Below are 19,903 nucleotides of genomic sequence, written 5' to 3'. Positions count from 1 at the left end.
ATGTTTTACTTACAAATCAAATTTCACTTCAATGTGTCACACCACTCACTGCCACCTACTGGCCAGACATCGTAAGTGCGCAACGTGTAGAGAATTTAGTGTTAATGACAGCACGTTTTAGTTTAGTTTTGGTCATTATCGTTTGACTGAAACGCAATTTTATCTTTCTTTCTAATATTTTTGTTACATGTAGTTAATGTATTTTTTTACACTTCACTTAAGTGAAAATTGCAAATTTTAGTAATGAAAATATAACGTTATAGAGTTAGCTTAATGCCTTTTTTAGACTCTTGCATCTTTAGGAAAAACGTCTTCCTCTCAGGACTGAATGGAGTTAAAGTTAAAATTTAGGAAAGAAAGGGACAAGATTTACTTGAATTTAAAACAACTTTAGACTGAGTTTTGGATAATAATAATAATAATAATAATAATAATAATAATAATAATAATAATAATAATAATAATAATAATAATGAAACAGTGATACAACTTTTTTCTCAACACATTTAACAAGGCTGAGGAATTTATTACAAGTGTTCATTTAGGAAAACTACATTAGTGTAAGGGAATTCTTTCTATACCTTGCAGTTCTCAAATAACATTACGTAACAAATTAAATTATATATACATACACATTTCAACATTCGATGTACTTTTTTCATGCCTAGCTATTATTAAAAACGCAGGGAAAAAGTTAGTGAGCTTATTGTATCTCACATACAATGAAAAGGGGATTATTAATTTTCCTCAATTCAACTTTTTACAACACTGGGGACTTTACGACACTTTTACGGTTTCCTTTACGGCAATTTTGACTGTCAGGCGCGGATTTTGTAAACAAAGCTAACTGTGTCACTTTGGCTGGGTTCGAATCGGTTCATTATATCAACAAGTCTATACAACTTTCTATTTCTTTTCTTTTCTTTATCGATTTCCCGTAAATAAAAAGTTAATTTATTTAACTGTATAAAACTTTTTAGCCGTCTGGGAAACTTTCTGAGAGCTGCCACGATGCTTTTAGCCATCCCTGCTAGCTAAGATGCTAACCGAGCGGAGGAGCAGCAGAACCGGGGAGGCTGAGTCCGAGGGCAGCCGCTGCTGCTTCATGTGACAGCGGGCCAGGCATGCTCATAGCGCACCTCCTAGTCAGATCCACGCTTCGATCGGGACTACTGCGGGCGAGGACGGGCTTTTTCTGGGCGACACGGAGCCGTTGGTGCTCGGACGCAGCGCAGGGGGCAGACATGATTCGCAGCCGAGTTCAGATCAAGCGGGTCCTCTGCGTGGCCGAGAAGAACGACGCAGCCAAAGGCATCTCTGAGATCATGTCTGGCGGCAGAGCCAGGAGGGTGAGTCACCGCCGATCAGACCTTCACTGTTACTGAAGCTTTTAAGTATCACTGTAATCTGATATAACCTCAGAGAAAGTAAAAGAAAGCTCCCATTATTTCCATTGTTTTGTAGCGACAACACTATTGACTTGTTATTCTTTGTCAGCACACCTCATTATAGGTTTCTTTGTTGCAGAGAGAAGGATTTTCGAAGTTCAATAAAATATACGAGTACGAATATAATCTTTTTGGCCAGGTAAGCAACCCACCCATGCATTTGAATATCTGATTGTGATTCTCTCAGATTTCTCTGATTGTTGTCCTCATCTCAGAATGTGACAGTGACAATGACTTCAGTGTCAGGCCATTTGCTGGGTCTGGAGTTCAAAGCGCCTTTCCAGAAATGGTAAGTTGAAATGAATATGCCTTTAGTTGCCTACAGCGACCTCGACGGAGGGTTTCAACACTTGAAGTTTTCTCGTTTCTCTTCCAAGGCACAGCTGCAGTCCCGTGTTGCTGTTTGATGCAGAGGTAGAGAAGTATTGCCCGGACAACATGATTCAAATCAAGGTACGGCTGGAACTGAGAGGAAAAACAAAACACTAAAACATGTCACTTTAATTTCTTTAAATAGCCAATGTCTGTCTTGTAAGGAAAGAAAAAGCATGGGATTAGGGGTGAGCATTACATTGATTTGATCGATTAATCACATTCTGTTATTCTGTTTTTGACGATTTAAATTTTGGAAAATTTTTATTTTTTATGGGGTTTTTTTTTTTTCATCAATCCATTTCTTGGGTATCCAAAGTGATGTTAGCAAACATGTTTTACAGATTCAGTTTATTTCGACTACAAATTCAGGTCAACCCCATAGAAGGAATTACTGAAGTAAAAGCCATTTTAAGATATTTTCTGTCATTTACAGCATTTAAAAAAAAAAAGTGAGACATTTTTTGTTATTAATATTGGAAACCAAATTTGGTAAAAAAAAATAAAAAAAAATTGAGATTTTATTTTGAAGCCATATCTTCTAGTGTTATAAGGAGCCTTGTTTCAGCCAGCTGAGCCAAAGTGTGCAGCAACAACTCCAAACACTGGAGGAAAAATCTTGAACTTTACACAACATCTGTACATACAGCAGAAACTGTTACAGAATTAATTTTGTAACCATCATTTGTTTTTAAAGTCTTGACACAAGATTCTGTTGCAGTCACCTCTAGAGGGCGCTGATCAAAAGCTGGACTTTAATAAGGAAAATGTGACCATAAAATAACTTAGAGAAATGAGATTTATACTCAGAGCGACTGACTCTCTTTATCCTACAGTTTATCAAATAAAACTTTATTAACCACTAATATGAAGAGAGGAACTAAAACTAGCTTCAAATACGCAACTATTTGTATTTCAGTCCTACATTTCAGAAAGTCACCTGGAATATTTTCATTTGGTTATTAAAGTTTTTTAAGCTGTGAAATGACATAACATAACTTGATTGTATAATTAAAAAAGGTCAAATGTTTGTGTTTGATTCTCGGTAGCGGACTCTGGAGAAGGAAGCGAGGCAGTGCCAGGCTCTGGTCATCTGGACTGACTGTGACCGGGAGGGAGAAAACATTGGCTTCGAAATCATTGACGTTTGCAAAGCAGGTTCGTATTTATCCACAAACTACTTTTCCACATTATTCCTCTGAATACTAATATCTAAATATATATACATATATATATATTTCTTTTCTTTAGTGAAGCCGAATTTGCAAATCTTTCGAGCGAAGTTTTCGGAGATCACTCCCAACTCGATTCGAAGAGCGTGTGAGACACTGACGGAGCCCGACCGCAACATCAGCGACGCCGTCGATGTCCGGCAAGAGCTGGATCTGCGGATAGGTGAGGCGGCGGCGCCCACTCCCGTTAAGCATGGAAATATGAGAACGACTGGGACTGGTTGTTCATCATAAGTTGTCTGATGACTTTCCACTTGTCCGTCTGCTGATCGTCGTCAGGCGCGTCCTTTACCCGGTTCCAGACGCTTCGCCTGCAGAAGATCTTCCCCGAGTCCCTGGCCAATCAGCTGATCTCATACGGCAGCTGTCAGTTTCCCACCCTGGGATTTGTGGTGGAGCGCTTCAAAGCCATTCAGGCTTTTATACCCGAGACTTTCTACAAGATCAAAGGTAAGAATTCACGTACTGGGAATAAAAGTTGATTGATTACGCTTGGATTAAGCCTATAAAGCCTGTCCTGTGTGTCTGTCTTTGCCTCAGTGCTCCACCAGGTGGAAGAGGACAGTGTTGAGTTCAGCTGGAAGAGAAACCGTCTCTTCCATCACACAGCCTGTTTGGTGCTCTACCAGATCTGCATGGAGGTATGAGTCTTTTTTTTAATTTGATTGTTTTAGAATATAATCACGGTTTTGATTATACCATTGATAACCCTGTAACTTTTGCACATTGAGTCTCATTAACTCTCTAACTTCATTTAATATTTTAGTTTTTAGTTGATAGACCAGCACAAAGGAGCACTCAATTGCGAAATCAAGGGAAAATTACACATTGTTTCAACAACTTTTACAAGTAAAGTCTGAAAAGTGTGGCATGCACGTGTATTCAGCTGTAGAGGGTCAATATTTGGGTCATTTCTCCTGCGGTTTTCCACATCCGGAGGCTGGATTTTTTTTTTCTTCATATTTGTTCACAAATATTGAAGGAAAGACATGAAATTTGGAAAATACAGGTCCTTCTCAAAAAATTAGCATATTGTGATAAAGTTAATTATTTTAACTCTAAACACCTGCAAAAGATTCCTGAGGCTTTTAAAAACTCCCAGCCTGGTTCATTACTCAAAACCGCAATCATGGGTAAGACTGCCGACCTGACTGCTGTCCAGAAGGCCATCATTGACGCCTCAAGCAAGAGGGTAAGACACAGAAAGAAATTTCTGAACGAATAGGCTGTTCCCAGAGTGCTGTATCAAGGCACCTCAGTGGGAAGTCTGTGGGAAGGAAAAAGTGTGGCAAAAAACGCTGCACAACGAGAAGAGGTGACCGGACCCTGAGGAAGATTGTGGAGAAGGGCCGATTCCAGACCTTGGGAGACCTGCAGAAGCAGTGGACTGAGTCTGGAGTAGAAACATCCAGAGCCACCGTGCACAGGTGTGTGTAGGAAATGGGCTACATATATATGTATATATGTAACATTGTCCATATTGCACTTCTTCATGCCGAAGCATCTTTAGCTGTTTGCTAGTTTGCCCAGCAGCTTCACCAGAAGCTGGGCAGCTTTGCGTTGCCAAAAACACGGCAACGCATCTTAAACAGAACGGGCGAATGCGAATAAGTTACGACATAATGGATGTCAATAATCATATGTTATCACACTGTAATTAAAGCTGGTAGCAAAGCTGCATTCAGTATCACTCCAGTGCACCTTGTAGATTCACAGTCTCCTGTTTTTTTTGGGGGGGGGGGGGGTTATGTTTTTTTTTTTTTTTTTCCGATTTCCGTACTCAGACTGTGTGATGTTGGATCATCGTTCTAATCTTCTGTTTGTTGATCCAGCTTTGGCGCGTTTGAGCTCTAAATCCCGAGAGGTTTCACCCGCTGACGACAGAACAGAAGAGGTGTCGTCTGAACGTGGGAGCGTCATCAAGAGAAACACTTATTCTTTCCCGGCGAGGCTGACGAGCCCTGTAATTATCACTCAGCTAGCTTTTCGCTCTTTTTTTTTTTTCCCACAGAGCGAACTGCGAGTGTCGGAAGACAGAAGCGGGTCAGAGCTCACTCCATCACAGGCTGACTATTATTCCTTTACCTTTGTTTGCTCAAGGTTGGGCAAACATTTCACTGCAATAAGGCTCTGAATGACTGCAGATTTTAATGCATGCTGCAGTAAATCAGCCAAGAACCTGAAGTTTAAATTATTTTTTTATACAAAATGACATTTACATATAAATACTGTTTTTTCTTGGGGGGGTGCCGGGGGGGAGGTTGTTGTTAAGGCCGGCACCAAACACTGTTGACCAACAGTTCTTATTCTTCCCGTCATATAGAGAAATATTTCCCCTTGCAGGGCTCTGCATTCAATTCAAAATACTTTATTGATCCCAAAGGGAAATAAAACGTTGCCGTAACTCATGTAACTCATATCATCCAAGCATCTTCAAAGAATTGTGCTTGGTGACGCTGTGGGAAGGAAGGATCTCCAGTAGCAGTCAGTGTTTCAACAAATCTGAAGAGGCTTCTGACTGAAGAACGTTGTTATATGACCGTGTTAGCAGTTCGATATCTGGGCAGCAGAGAAGATATTCTACAGTAAAATGTCCTGGAAAGACGAGGACATGTTTATTTGACGTTTTCAGATGCCAATCAGCTGCTCCAAGCTGTAAAAACAACACCTTGTTGCCACGGTTACACATCATAACAACTGTCCGAAAGTAAAAAAAAAAGAAAGTGACAGTGAAACTCCTTCCAGAACCAGAGCTGTGCAAACATGCGACGCCTCAACCAGAAAATTATGAATAAAGCTAAGAAAAGAACCAATCAGAAGTGACGTAGCAGAGAAACTGCAACACGCCGTCGCAGTTCTTGAATTTTAGAAATTCAGGAACGTACTGAGCATGAGAGTACAGGGGGCTGAATGCAGATGCACACCACACTTTTCAGATTGGAATATTGAAAACTATTTATCGTTTCCTTTCCACTTCACAATCGTTCAATGTGAACTCCGTCAAACTCTGAGCCGCTAACGCTGGATGATTCATCCTTTTGGTCTCCAACCTTCATTCACTGTTTAGATGCTCTCTTTTCAAAACAAGTTTTTTTTTTTTTTTTTTTTTAATTATTACGACATGTAGTTTTCTGCAAATGATTGCTTTTATTTTGTTATTACAGAAACTCGCTGGTGATACCAGAGCCTGCTCATTAAACTCATGCCTCCAGTGTGTGTGTGCGTGCGTGTGTGTGTGTGTGTGTGTGTGTGTGCGCTCTCTGATGTACCTTAACAATGGCCAACTGCTTTGATGTCTTTCTGTCCGGTTTCAGTGAGCCTGCCTTTGTCAACATGTTCAGTGACATCCACTTAAACAGACTGTGGGAGAACCACAGTTCTGGTTCTGTTGGACCTCAGCGCAGCACTTAATACTGTTGACCATGACATATTACTGAAAGGACTGGACAGCTGGGTTGGTACAGCACTTGACTGGTTCGACTAGGTAATTTTTCATTGAGTTTCAATCCTGGGACCCCCTGTTGTTTAATATCTATATGCTCCCACTGGTTCAGGTTATAACATAAGTTTTGTTACCATAGCTACACAGACGATACACAGCTCTACATCACGATGTCACCAGGTGACTCTGAACCCATCCAATCACTGAATAGCTGCTTAGAACAGATAAATGTGTGGATGTGCCAAAACTTTCTTCAGCTGATTAGAAACAAAGCTGAAGTTATTATCTTTGGGCCTGAAGAGGAGCGAACTAGGGTCAACGCACAGCTTCAGTTATTACAACTGAAACCAGCGATCAGGCCTGAAACCGGGGAGTAGTGATGACCTTTGACCTGAACTTTCAGAGCCACATAAAGACAGTCACAAAGTCGGCCTTCTGCCACCTGAAGAACATCTCCAGGATTAGAGGACTGATGTCTCAGCGAGATCTAGAGAAACTCATCCAGGAATTTATCTTTAGTCGCATTGATTACTGCAACAGCGTCTTCACAGGTCTGACTAAAAAGCAGAAAACCAGGAAGATGGAGAACGTCATTCCAGTTCTACAGTCCCTACACCGGCTCCCTGTTGCTCAGAGAATAGACTTTAAATTCTCCTGCTGGTTTATAAATCACTGAATTGTTTAGTTACATCAACCTTCCAGACTATTGAGGTTTTCTGGTTCTGGTTCTGGTCTGCTCTTCATCCCCAGAACCAGAACCAAACATGGAGAAGCAGCTTTCAGCTTCTATGCTCCACAAATCTGGAACAAACTTCCAGAAAACTGCAAAGCTGCAGTGTTTAGCCTTCAAATCGAGGCGGAAAAACCCCACTTCTTCCGAGTTGCCTTCGATTAACCATCACTGGAAACTCGTTAATTGTAGACTGTGTTCCAACTTTTCATCACTTTCCTTTATTACGCCACTGCAGCATAATGTTCTTGTCCTTTGTTTTCATCATATAAATCACTCTGAAAAGCCCTGTTGCCGAAACGCGCAGTGCAAATAAAACTCATCCATAGGTGTATCTCAGCCACTGCTGCAGCTGACACGACACACTGCGGTCCGTTTAGAAAATGTTTGTTGACTCGTGCGAATAAACGCGGTTCAAAAGTAACATGTGAAAAGAGAATATATTATCATTTATTTCCAGGATCCCATGGCAACAGTCACCTCAGTAACAAGCAAACCCAAGAGCAAATGGAGACCACTGCCTTTGGACACAGTGGTAAGATAATAAAAGCAAACAGCAAACACGTATGATGTAAGCCGCGGCATGAAAAACCGTTTTCTTGTTTGCAAAGTCTTCTGTGTTGATCTGACGTGCAGGAACTGGAGAAACTGGCGTCTAGGAAGCTCAGGATAAATGCCAAAGAGACGATGAAGATTGCTGAAAAGCTTTATACTCAAGGGTGGGTGTAGCATTAAGTTCACCTTAGTCCTCCATCTTCACCTGCCTGCCAGAGTCTTTCCAGTTCATAGACACGCAGGGACCATCTGGTGTTTTGCAGAGCGTCATTTCTCTGTGTGAATACGACACGACGCTGCATTTTTATTTAATTTTTTTTATTTTAAATTTCCTGTTCAGGTTAATCAGCTATCCTCGCACAGAAACCAACATATTTCCTGCAAACCTTCCCCTGGCGCCGCTGGTGGAGCAGCAGGCGCAGAGTCCGGAGTGGGGGACGTTTGCCCAGCGGGTTCTGGACCAGCCTGGGGGCCCCAACCCACGGCAGGGCAAAAACTCCGACCAGGCCCACCCTCCCATACACCCCACCAAGTACACCAACACGCTGCAGGTGGGTTGGTTCACGTCGTTTTTGTTTTCATTCTTTACTTTTTTCTTTTATTCGTTTTTTTTGGGGAATCAAGTGAAAGTTTTGGGTTACATAAGATTCTCACAGTAGAAGTACGATTTGAATTAGCTCTGATGCTAAACGAATTTGGAAAAAAATAACAAAACAGCCCTTTAATTCTCCTCTGACTCTGAAGCCAGATTAAGCATCATTGTTTCAGGATTTTGTGGAACATAGAGATGTTGAAACCCCACTTGGTAAGAGTCGTAGAAACCGATGGAAACACGTCGAACATGCGTGGAAATCTCCACTGTGTGTCTCGTTTCCCAGGGCAACGAAGCGCGTGTGTATGAGTTCATCGTGCGGCACTTCCTGGCCTGCGTTTCCCAGGACGCTTTGGGGCAGGAGACGGTGGTGGAAATAGAAATTGCTCAAGAGAAGTTCTCCACATCTGGACTCATGATTATTGCAAGGAATTACCTGGACGTCTACCCGTACGAGAGGTGGAGCACAAAGGTGGGTTTACTTTTTATTTTTGTGTTGAAAATACCGATAGCTTCTACTCTAAGTGACTAATTAAGGAAATTGTGTTGTTTTTTTTTTCAGCTGATACCAGTTTATGAGCAGGGCTCCCAGTTCCAGCCCTCCGCTATCGAGATGGTGGATGGACAGACGAGTCCGCCTCAGCTGCTGACCGAAGCCGACCTCATATCCCTGATGGAGAAGCACGGCATCGGTAAATCTGTCTAACACGAAAAAAAAAATGTGATCAGCTTCCATGAGACCTCGCTAAACTTTGAAGAGCAGAAGCAGGAGTACTTTCTAGATCAATTACTTAATGGCAGTAGCAATGCCTTCTCTTATGAAGACGACAGGAAGCACAGAGGCACTGGGCCAGCGATACTTTCCACAGAAAGGAAAAAACTAAATGTCTCGCTGTGTGGCAGCAGTAGCTCCGTTAGCAACTTGGTCTCATGAACAGATAGTAAAACACAAAAGCAGTTTGTGAAGGAAGTGTTTTCTTTTACTCAAACAGTTGCCCTGCCCGTCCGTGTTTGGTTTTAATTCACTGTAGAAATATCTACCATAAACTTATACATTGTTTGCAGTTTGCTAAAATTTAGTTTTATTTGTCCTCTTAAAATCTGTGCTGTCTTTAAATGTAGCATCAGTCGGCGTTTAATCCCAGAGTTAATCCTGACTGAGAACGATGGGAATATAAATCTGGCAAAGTGTCATTTTGACTTGGGGAAGAAAATTGTAGGGAGTTAAAAGCAGCAATAAATATTTTTTATGACTTTTATATTATGGTAATATAAAAGTGTTTTAAAATGTTTATGTTATGGTAATATAAAAGTGATAACTAAACACAAGCACTGGTACCAGTTGTACTTTTTTACTGAAAATAAAAACAATAGAGCCAGGAAACGAACCTCCTTAACACAGAGTGCTGTGCCAGGGTTACTTTCTATTAATATAAAAAAACAAGGGATATATCATGTTTGTTTCAATTGTAGTGTGTGTGTATTCCAGGTACGGATGCGACCCACGCAGAACACATCGAGACCATTAAGAGTCGCATGTACGTCGGTCTGACTGCGGACCAGAGGTTTCTCCCCGGGGAGCTCGGCATGGGACTAGTGGAGGGTAACTTCACATGCGTCTCCGCGCCGCAATCTGCCGCGGCAACCGCGGCATCATTAACATGCTGTCCCTCGTGGCGATTGTGCGTCCAGGTTACAACTCCATGGGCTACGAGATGTCGAAACCCAACCTGCGCGCCGAGCTGGAGGCTGACCTGAAGCTGGTGTCAGAGGGCAGGAAGGACAAGCGGAGCGTTCTGCAGCACCACATCCAGAAATACAAAGCTGTCTTCATAGAGTCCGTGAGGAAGGCAAAGAAGTTAGTCGCACTTTAAATTATACGACGATGGAGGGGATCGGCGCCCTGCGTTCTCTGTGTCCTAGCAACATGTCGCTGTTTTTTTTCTCGTGGCTTCAGGTTAGACGAGGCTCTGTCGCCGTACCTGGGCGCAGCTCTGGAGCTGCCTGAAGCGGAGCAGCTGGACATGGAGGTACCGCTGCCGGTCAGGAAGTGTCCTAACTGTGGGCGGGACATGGTGCTGAAGAAGAAGAGGGAGGGAAACAGGTGAGAGAAAGAGAGAGACTAACTCTAAATAACCCAGTAACAAACCTAAGTCCACAGTTCCTCATAAACTTACATGTTTGAATTTCAATCTTAGTCCAGAGATGTTTTTTTTTAGCATTTTTTCCACATCACAGTCACAAACTTCAGTGTGTTTTTTGAGGGATTTGATGTGATTGATCAACACAAAGTAACACATATTTGTGAAATGGAAGGAAAACGATGTCTGGTTTTCTACATTTTTACAAATATAAGTCAGAATAATGTTGGAGGATTTGTGTTTGAAGCACCTTTTGGCTGCAGGTACAGCTTTTGGGTATGTCTCTAACAACTTTAGAAAACAACATTTTTGCAGCTTCTTTTCTGCCAAACAGATCCAGCTCGGTCCTGCTGTAATTTATAGCACAAATTGTCCTTAAAACACAACAAAGTAACAAGGGAAAATGTGAAAAAGTGCAGGCCCAATATGGCGATCCCACTGGTGGATTCAATATCTGAAAAGCATTAGATTAGACACAGCTGATAATAATGGGCCTGTTTCCTGTGTGTGTTTGTGTGTGTCTGCAGTAAGTTCCTGACCTGTGTGGGCTTCCCGGCCTGTAAGACGGCCGTCTGGTTCCCGGACACCGTGATGGAGGTCAGCAGGGACGACGCTGTTTGTCCCACATGCCAACCGAGCCCCATTCACCTGTGAGTACCGACACCGCGCCTCACTGCGACGCTTTAGCTCCAGTGAAAAAGTGGCAACACTGATTTGCACCCCTTGGTTTTACCTCGCAACAAAGCGTTTGCCCACAACGAGCCTCATTTAGTAGCTTTAAACACTGAATTTAACAGCATAAACACAGAAATAAAACATTGTCATCACTCTCATGTTTCAGAAAGGTGTTTTTTGATGATCGGATCTGTCACCTGATTAAGTGAAAGTCCAAAACATTGCGGGGGTTTTCTTCGAATGTTGTTTTTCCAACACACAAATACATCAGGGGAAGTATGATGCCATATTTGTGTCAACTTGGGGACATCCCTGTGCTTCCTGTTGGGCTGCTGTGGTTAAAAAGGTCATAACAGCATGAGGTGCTGCTAAATTAAGGGGAATCTGTTCTGACACATTAAAACTATCCAGATTTTTTTTATTACTCAAAACAAACAACATTTAAACAACCAATTAATTGATTAGACAACAGAACAGCTCAGAAAGTTATCGCTTGATGTTCTGGGTTTGTTTGTGACCTCATCGATGAGTAATTCTGGTCGGCTGGCCGATCATATAAATGTTCACTTCCTGTCACCCCTTTCTAGACAGATTTCAGTTAATTTCTTCCTCATCTGTTCTTAATGCAGTGCAAGGTTTCCTCCAGAAAACTTGTTAAGCCCGGTGGTCGGGCGCTAGGCCAGTCATTCATCCAGCGGTCCGTCGTGTTTTTGAATTAAAAATGTTTAAAGTTGACAGGAAATTTGAAAATATCACTTGATAATCATGTGTTATTGGAAGATTAACACCTGAACACCAACTATAAAGTCTTAAAAAATGCAAACATTTTAAAAAGACTTGAATAAATAAGCAGAGCTTAGCCTGGTGGGGGCACACGTAAAGCCTGGTGGCCCGCCAGGCTTATAAAACACTGGGGGAAACCCTGTAGTGAGATTGGGGCATTATGAAGCAGCCTACTTCATGTTGTCAGACAGCTTCTGTTTATTCATAATTAAGCTCAGGAGAATGTAGGAAAGTTTAAGGTAAAGAATGGATTAGACTGTAGCTGTATTTATATTGACCGTACAATTGCGCATAATTGGAATTACTAAAATAATTTTGCTTTATTGAAAAAATGTCAATTAAAAAAAACCTCACGTTTTAAGAATAATGTTTTGAATGATGAGGTTTGTCGGCCGTATTGAGATTAGCGTATTTCACAAAACTGCAGTCTGAACGTTATTTCGCGCCACGCGAGTCATGTGACCAACAACCGGATGTTACTACTGGCGAAAAAGACAAACAAGACTTCAGGAAGTGACAGGAGGGTGGGGATGTTTTTTTAATGACTTATCATGTGAGCAAACCTATTCATGTGTGATTTCACTTACCTTTCCGATTTAACAGAAACGCCAAAATTGTGTTTTTTCGACATTGAATAGCGACAAAGCTTTGCACACAACTGTGATGAAAACGCAGCTACAGTTAGTACATGACTTACCGGGAGGGTGGAGTTTTATTTTTATTCTTTTAATTCTCAAATTTTTAATCGTGACAAAAAGCAGAAAGTGATTATTTCTGCAGCACTTTTTTTATAGTATTTGTTCGGCGTTTGTTTGCTTCTCTTAAAAGTTGCTTAACAAGAGCTTTAAAAAAAGAAAAAGAAACGATTTCCACTCCATTTCACTGCTTGGATGTTTCGGAGGAAACACGACTCATCATTTTCCTCTCAGCACGATTCAACCCCGCAGGAACTACACTAATGTTCTGTGGAAACAAAATCTCTCAGTAGTGACTTCTGCTACCTTGAGTTTCCTCCGAACCATGACGACAACGACGGCGACAGCGGCGACGACTCGGTGAAACTCTGGAGCCGTCGGCAGCCTCTCCGCTGCAAGAACCGCGTCTAAACTCTTGTTTGCACTAGTAGGCGTTAACCCCCTGAGCACCGGCCTCGGCTCGGTCCAAATATAGGGCACGCTCGCTCCGAGTCAGCCAAAGTGCTCCACACCAGCTCCGGTTACCATAGCAACCGGGCTTCACGGAGCTTAAAGTTGAGCTTTGCCGTTTGTTCTCAAAGCTGTGTTGTTTTTCCCAATCACTTTCTGGATAAGTTCTGTCCGTCCCCAGCTGGGTCCGGGTCAGAACGCCGCTCCGCTCATCCTGCTGCGCGTCTCTGACTGGCTGCAGCCGGTACCGGCCGCGAATACGGCAGGCCGGGTCCGTTTTAGCGTCGTTTGTGAACGTGGCTGCTGCAGTTCAAGTCCCCCTCCCCCTTTCGCCCCCCCACTGTGGTGGTTCTCCATCGCTATGACCCAAAAAAACAAACATCATTAAGCATAAATCATGTTTGTGTATGTAGTAACATTCAGGAGGATCAGTTTTAATAGTTCTGTGTGTGTTTTTTTTTATTAATTAGATCTGGTTAAATCGTTCCTGTTGATTCTGGAACAAAACTCTTAAATAATTGAACACTTGCAAAGCGGAATGCAGCTAAAACAATATTCAGTAGCAAAACTGAAACTAAAATACAAACGTGATTAATAGTGCTGTCACTCTTACAACAAACCATTTAAAATGTCACCGTATTCAAACCTTTTCATCTCTTAACACCTAATGTGAACTACTCTGAAAGAATAATTCATTTAATCTGGATTTTGTCTTGATGTAATCTTTTAGAATTAATTATTCAATTTTGCATTAAATTTGTGGGAAGAAAAAGATTTATTAAAATGTTGTTTTCTTTTTAAGAAAAAAACATGAATCCCAAAAAAGCCTGACATTAATAGAGACTTTTTGAAAAGAAGGACTTTGAGTTCATCCTTGGTAAACCAGTTAATGGTTTATCACCTAACTAGCCTTAGCATTCACAACGGGCTCTGCTAGCTGGCACATGAGATTGTGATTGACAGCGCAAGACCCTCATCTTAGCTTTGATTGGTTGTTTCTAGTTGGCACTGGGAGTGAGTTCTGGAAGAAGGAAGAGGGGCCCATTTTTTTCACAGATTATGATTCTAATAATATTTATTAATTATTAATAGTGTATTAATTAAGGCCTCTTGTTAGGCTGCTGTTTAATTCTATCAAGGACGGTTTTGAGAATAAAGTGCAAGTTTTTCCTCTTGATGATAGTTTACTCTTTCTTTTGTCCTAAATATGTAAAAATATCTAGCTATCTAAGCTATTGTAGGCATTAGTAGCGCATTGCAGAACTAGTTACAACAGATTTTCTGAAAAGTGTGGTGTGCATTTGTGTTTAGACCCCTTCTACTTTGATACATCTTGATAAAATCCAGTCTAAAGTGGGATTAGGTCATAAAAATATGTCAGAAGCTTTGACCTTCTCAGTACGGCTGAAATGATTAGTTGCACTTTTCTGATTATTATTTGTAAAAAGTAATAATAATAATTTGAAAACCGTGTGCAGTGGGGTTCTTTTTTCATTCTATACTTTGAGCAAAATGAAACCGTAGCGTTTCATAACCAACTTTCCTAATTATTATTTGTTTAAAAGTTAGTCTGTCTCTTCATTTCAAGGACGAAGTTTACTTTGTTCAAGTCGGTTATTTAACTGTAACGGCTGTAGACCTTTCAAATCACTAAACTACAAAGTTAAAAACACAACATATTCAAAAACACGACAACATTGATTAAGCACAAATACAAATTAAAAAACACAAATGGAAGTGGTAGGTCTTATCTCTGATTGGACGATTCCACTTTTGGCTTAAGAGTTGGAAATTATTCTGCCGTTTGTTGAAACTATGAACATCACCGGTGATACAAACGCAGCTGCCGCTATCCAACAATATTTTGAGTCAAGACAAACTACGAAGCTACGCAGCTCGGCTAACAAACGCACTAAAGTGTTGTCCAACCAGAGATGTCTCAGGTTTCCCACTCAGATCTGCCGTTTCCGTTTTGTTAATGCCGTCGTGTTTTTGAATATGTTGTGTATTTAACACAATATGTTAAGTTGTGCTTAGTGATTTGTCGAAGTGGTTTGCACTTCAGGGCCACCGACCGCACCTCTCTCTTCTCACTTGCTCCCTCTGTAGGCTCGGTTCTCTGAATTTGTGTTTCCCGACTTTTTCAGGCTGAAGTTTAAGTTCCGCAGAGGCAGCGTTCCTCCCATGATGCCTCTGGAATTCGTCGGCTGCATTGGTGGCTGTGACGAGACGCTCAGAGAGGTTTTGGACCTCAAGTACCTCAGAGGAGGAGGAGGAGGAGGAGGAGGAAGCAGAGGACCGGGGGATGGAGATGATGCTCCGCCTCCGAGGCCCCCGAGACCGCCACTGCCCAGACCCTCCGTGCCTCCTGTTCCCGCCTGGACCCCCCAGCCCAGACCGCCACCAGGTGGCAGCGGCGTCCACGTGGAAGCCAGCGGTGACGTGATCGTCTGCAACTGTGGCCAGGACGCGCTCCTCCTGACGGTGCGCAAAGACGGCCCCAACCAAGGCCGCCAGTTCTACAAGTGCAACTCCGGGGCCTGCAACTTCTTCCTGTGGGCGGATCAGCCGAGTCAGCAGGGGGCACCGCCGCAGAGCAGAGGGCCCCCACTGTCGGCGCAGAGGTCTCCTCAGGCTCCCAGGGCCGTGCTGGGGTTCGGGAACACTCCCGGAGGGGGCAGAGGGCGTGGTTCGGGCGCCGTGGGGCAGACCGTGTGCAACTGCAACGACAACGCCGTGACCCGCACGGTGCAGAAGGACGGCCCCAACAAGGGCCGCATGTTCCACACCTGCGGGAAGCCGAGAGACCAGCAGTGCGGCTTCTTCCAGTGGGCTGACGAGAACGTACCTCCACCAGGCAGGGCTCACACACACACACACACACACACACACACACACACACACACACACACACACACAGTTCTACTTTCAGCATTAGTAACTGGCATTATAAATCTGCAGCTTTATTTCCCAATGTGTCCTAAGATTAACTTGATCTTGATCTAAATAGCATCTATTATCAAAATGAGACAGAGGTCATGCAGAAAATTTCCCTAAAAGTTTCAGTTTGCTAAAAGTGAAACTGAAATTAGTCCTGCATCAGATACAAACACACACACACACACACACACACAGTAAACCAAAGTTCATGGACGTGTAGCACTTCAGACGGAAACTAATTTGTTGAGCCTAAAGCGTTTTGCCTCACACTACAGTCTGGGCTCTTAAAAAAGCCTTGAGACTAAACATGCTTACAATAAACAGTGCCTTACAAAAAGCCATTATTTACACCATGGATGTTTCCACATTTTGTCATGTTACAACAACAAAACACAGTTTATGTAGTGGTACTTTGTCATATATCAACACACACAGTCGCAGGCCTGTCACAACAACAAGTTTTGCTGGACGATAAATTGTCCCAGAAGTTATAGCAACAAAAAAAAAAATGATAATGTTGTTTTGAGATCATTTTCAAATGATATATTGACAACGGTAGAGCTGGGCAGTAAATCAATAATATTGATCGACATGTGATCAATATGAATAGATTTTACTGAATCTTACTGAACTCCGATCCAGAACCGCACAGCATTCTGGGGGATGTAGGCAGAGGAGACTGCTAACTAAGTCACTCGCTCTTTGGTTGCCTAGCAACAACCTGTTCAGTACCTTGCAGCAGCAGTTTCATGCTCCGTCATTGTGCCTAATAATGACACAATGACGTAAAAATAGATGTAGAAATAAATAATGGGGGAGAAAATAAGTAGCACAGTTGGAGAGGAAAATGTGGAAAAACATGAAACGTCACGCCACCAGTTTGGCAACATTTCAGATATTTAAAACAAAAAACTACTCCATAATTATCGATATTGACTGGTGTGAAACACTTGTATCGGACGATGCGTTTTTCTGCCGTGTCGTCCAGCTCGAGGTAGTGGCACAATAATGCAAGTGCGCTCTCTCAAAGGTCAATAAACTTTAATTTCTGATTAACATTTAGCTAGAAGATATTTTAAATATCCAGAATGAAAAAATTAAACAACAGAGACAAACAATCAAGCATGCAAATGTAATTTTAATTTGTCATGCGATTAATTGATTTATTGCTACAGTCTTGTATAATTGTGGAGTGGAGGAAAGAATTTGCATGGTTTAAATATTTCTACCACATATAATCAGCCTCTGTAAGGCATTACTCGATAGATTACAATTAACATTTTTTTGTCAAGCAGCAAAATCAAACTTCTCCATGTCTCCTGCCTCGTCTCAGGCGGATTCGGTGGAGGATTTAACGGATTTAACGGCGGCGGAGACGGAGGGAACAAGGGGAGGAAGACGGCGGGAGACGGCGCCGCCGGCAGACCTCCCGCTGCGAGGAAACCGCGGACCTGCGGCATCTGCCACATGCCGGGACACACCCGCGTCACCTGCCCTCAGCGGTGACCAATCGGCTCCAGAGCGCCGTGACGTCGCCGAGGCGCAACTGGTTTTCCTTTTGCGGCGGACGATAACGAGCGTGTTTATCAAGTCCCTCTTCGCAGCAGGTAGTCGTCCTCTCTGTCTGGTTTCGCAACGGCTTCCCGTAAAGTGAAAACAGGTTCGACTGCAGGACCAACGGCTGTAAACAGATTTGAGAGAGCAGAGTTGCGCCTCTGAACAATGGCATGAAAGAGAAACTAAAGCTCTCTGTTTGTTCTGCTCTGATCCGATCTCCGCTCTGAGGAGGACAGCTCAAAGTTTCATGTGTCATATGTAACTCTTTTTTTTTTTTTTTTTTTTACCCCTGGAGGGAAAGACAGAGGGGGGTGGAAGTTCACCTTGTGAGAGCAATAATCAGAACCAAAATTAGATGCATGTTGAACTCTTAAAAAGAGGAATTTAAGCCAGTTTCGCTAAAGTCAAACTGTTAAGTCGAGGCTCTTTTACTGCCGGAGGGGAACATCCAGGGAGAGACCCAGCGCCACGAGGGTGCTGGACTACTTTTAAAAACTTGTAGGTGTTTGTAACCACGGCAACTCGGAAGATGCTCAACAAGTTAATTGTTTTCCTCTGCTGGCCTTGGATCGGATGAGTCCTTTCCCCACATACAGCCACGGAAATAAAAGTGTGTTTAATAAAAGGCAAGGCAGGTCACGACTGTCAGAAGGTGTAATTATTAGCTATACTTTATTTAAAATGCCGACTTTTATTTGTAATAATTTAAAGCAGAGAAGTATTTTACTGTTGTGTTATTTTTGTTGACGCGTGAAGCGTTTATTAAAACACAAAGCCATTAAAAAGGAATGGTCAGCTCTGCGTTTTTTTTTGTTTGTTTGTTTTTTTCCATGTTAAACCTGGTTGACGACAATAAACGTTTCTGTTTTTGCACACGGGCGGGGCTTTGCTTTTTGGAGAAACTGTTTTGAGTCTGTGGTGCTTTCCCTTTTCCTTTTCCTTTTGCTTTTGGTTTTGGTAAAAAGCCCGAGGTCTTCTGTCAGCTCTCATTGTGTCACTTGTTAGGTCAGCGTCGGGCAAACTTCTTGACCCTGACTCGGTACCCGAGTTCATGTTTAGGACTTCCCTGCAAAACATGTCCAGTCATTAGTCTCATAGAAACCAGATACTTAACATACAAAACTATGGATATATTTTTCTCTCTCTCGTTTATTTAAAAATGCAAAATATTTCACATGCCATTTTTAATTAGAAATGTAAAAAATACATATATATTATTTATTATCCTTGATGGATGCCTGTATCTTATCCTGTCAGACGTCGATTGTTTGGTTTAGTGATGATGATCGTAAATCTTCCGGTATGTTTGAATAATTTTGGGCTTATCTTTATTCTGAAAGATAACCACCCTAAAAACTCCAATGAAACGCCTTTGAATAAAACACATTTATGTGCCAGAATGGCCCAGTCAAAGTCCAGACATAAACCCAACTGAGAAGCAGTGGAAAAGCTTGAAATTTGATTCTATAAAGACGTTTTTTTTTGTTTTTTTTTTCTCGATCTTACTGACGGTTTTGGAAGCAGCGATAACTGCAGTGGTTGAATACCGTCACATAAAATCTACAACTAAACACATTTAAGTATCTGCAATACTGCCAAACTGGTGATATGACTTTCTGTTTGATCCACAGTTTTTACTCCACGCTCTTTTTAAAAAAAAAAAAAAAAAGTAGTTATAAAAAAAAAGTAGGGAAGTTTAAAAGCAGGGCTTCAAACTCTTCTGCAACTGCGCCGCATCTTAAAAGTCTAGGCGGATTTCCGTGGAACTTTAAATTTCGTGTCAGGGTCTGGCTGGCATTCCCAGAAATTATTCCCTCCTCACTTCATCGGAGATCCACTTTAAGTGGAAGCACCTCGGGAATCAGAGACAAAACCAAAACAAAACAAAAGAAAAAAGAAAGGGAAGTAAATAAAAAAAATAAAATAAAAAAGATTCCCGGCAGCGGGAGGCTGTAATGTTTTACAGCTCTCTGTAGTTGTGTTGGTTTTCCTGAGAATATGCAGCGATCGCCTTTACTGGCACGTTTGATGACTCATGCGTGAGTCATAACGTGGGTGGGAGTCCGTGTTGTTTTTCCCTTTCCTTTTCCCCTCGCCGCACCGGCTCCTACAACTCTGCGATTACAGGAGTATCCAGGCAGATAACGAGTCATGTGATGGGTCGTGTTGTTTCTCTGAATCGCAGGCAATAAGCAATAAGCTTTCACTTACGGGAAGCAAAAGGCGCTGCATCCATGCAGGGTGACGACGGAGAAGGAAGGTGGGGAAAAAAAACAAAAAAAAACACCTCA

At 42.2% G+C, this 19,903-nt stretch overlaps 1 protein-coding gene across 1 annotated transcript; it reads left to right on the top strand.

The window, feature by feature from the left end:
• Window positions 1–791: 791 nt before the first annotated feature.
• top3a (DNA topoisomerase III alpha) lies at window positions 792–18,409 on the top strand. The gene is made up of 19 exons (XM_007574349.2): window positions 792–1,349; window positions 1,528–1,587; window positions 1,664–1,737; window positions 1,826–1,901; window positions 2,870–2,978; window positions 3,072–3,215; window positions 3,332–3,502; window positions 3,593–3,693; window positions 7,685–7,759; window positions 7,861–7,943; window positions 8,120–8,330; window positions 8,658–8,843; window positions 8,934–9,063; window positions 9,861–9,974; window positions 10,064–10,229; window positions 10,329–10,475; window positions 11,040–11,162; window positions 15,263–15,972; window positions 17,389–18,409. Exons 1-19 carry the CDS (start codon window positions 1,125–1,127, stop codon window positions 17,559–17,561), a joined length of 3,078 nt encoding a protein of 1,025 aa, XP_007574411.1. The 5' UTR covers window positions 792–1,124; the 3' UTR covers window positions 17,562–18,409.
• The last annotated feature ends 1,494 nt before the right edge of the window (window positions 18,410–19,903 follow it).

This window comes from Poecilia formosa, unplaced genomic scaffold (assembly GCF_000485575.1).
Source record: "Poecilia formosa unplaced genomic scaffold, Poecilia_formosa-5.1.2 Scaffold350, whole genome shotgun sequence".
NCBI classification, from domain to species: Eukaryota; Metazoa; Chordata; class Actinopteri; order Cyprinodontiformes; family Poeciliidae; genus Poecilia; species Poecilia formosa.
This window is presented reverse-complemented; position numbering and strand designations above follow the sequence as displayed.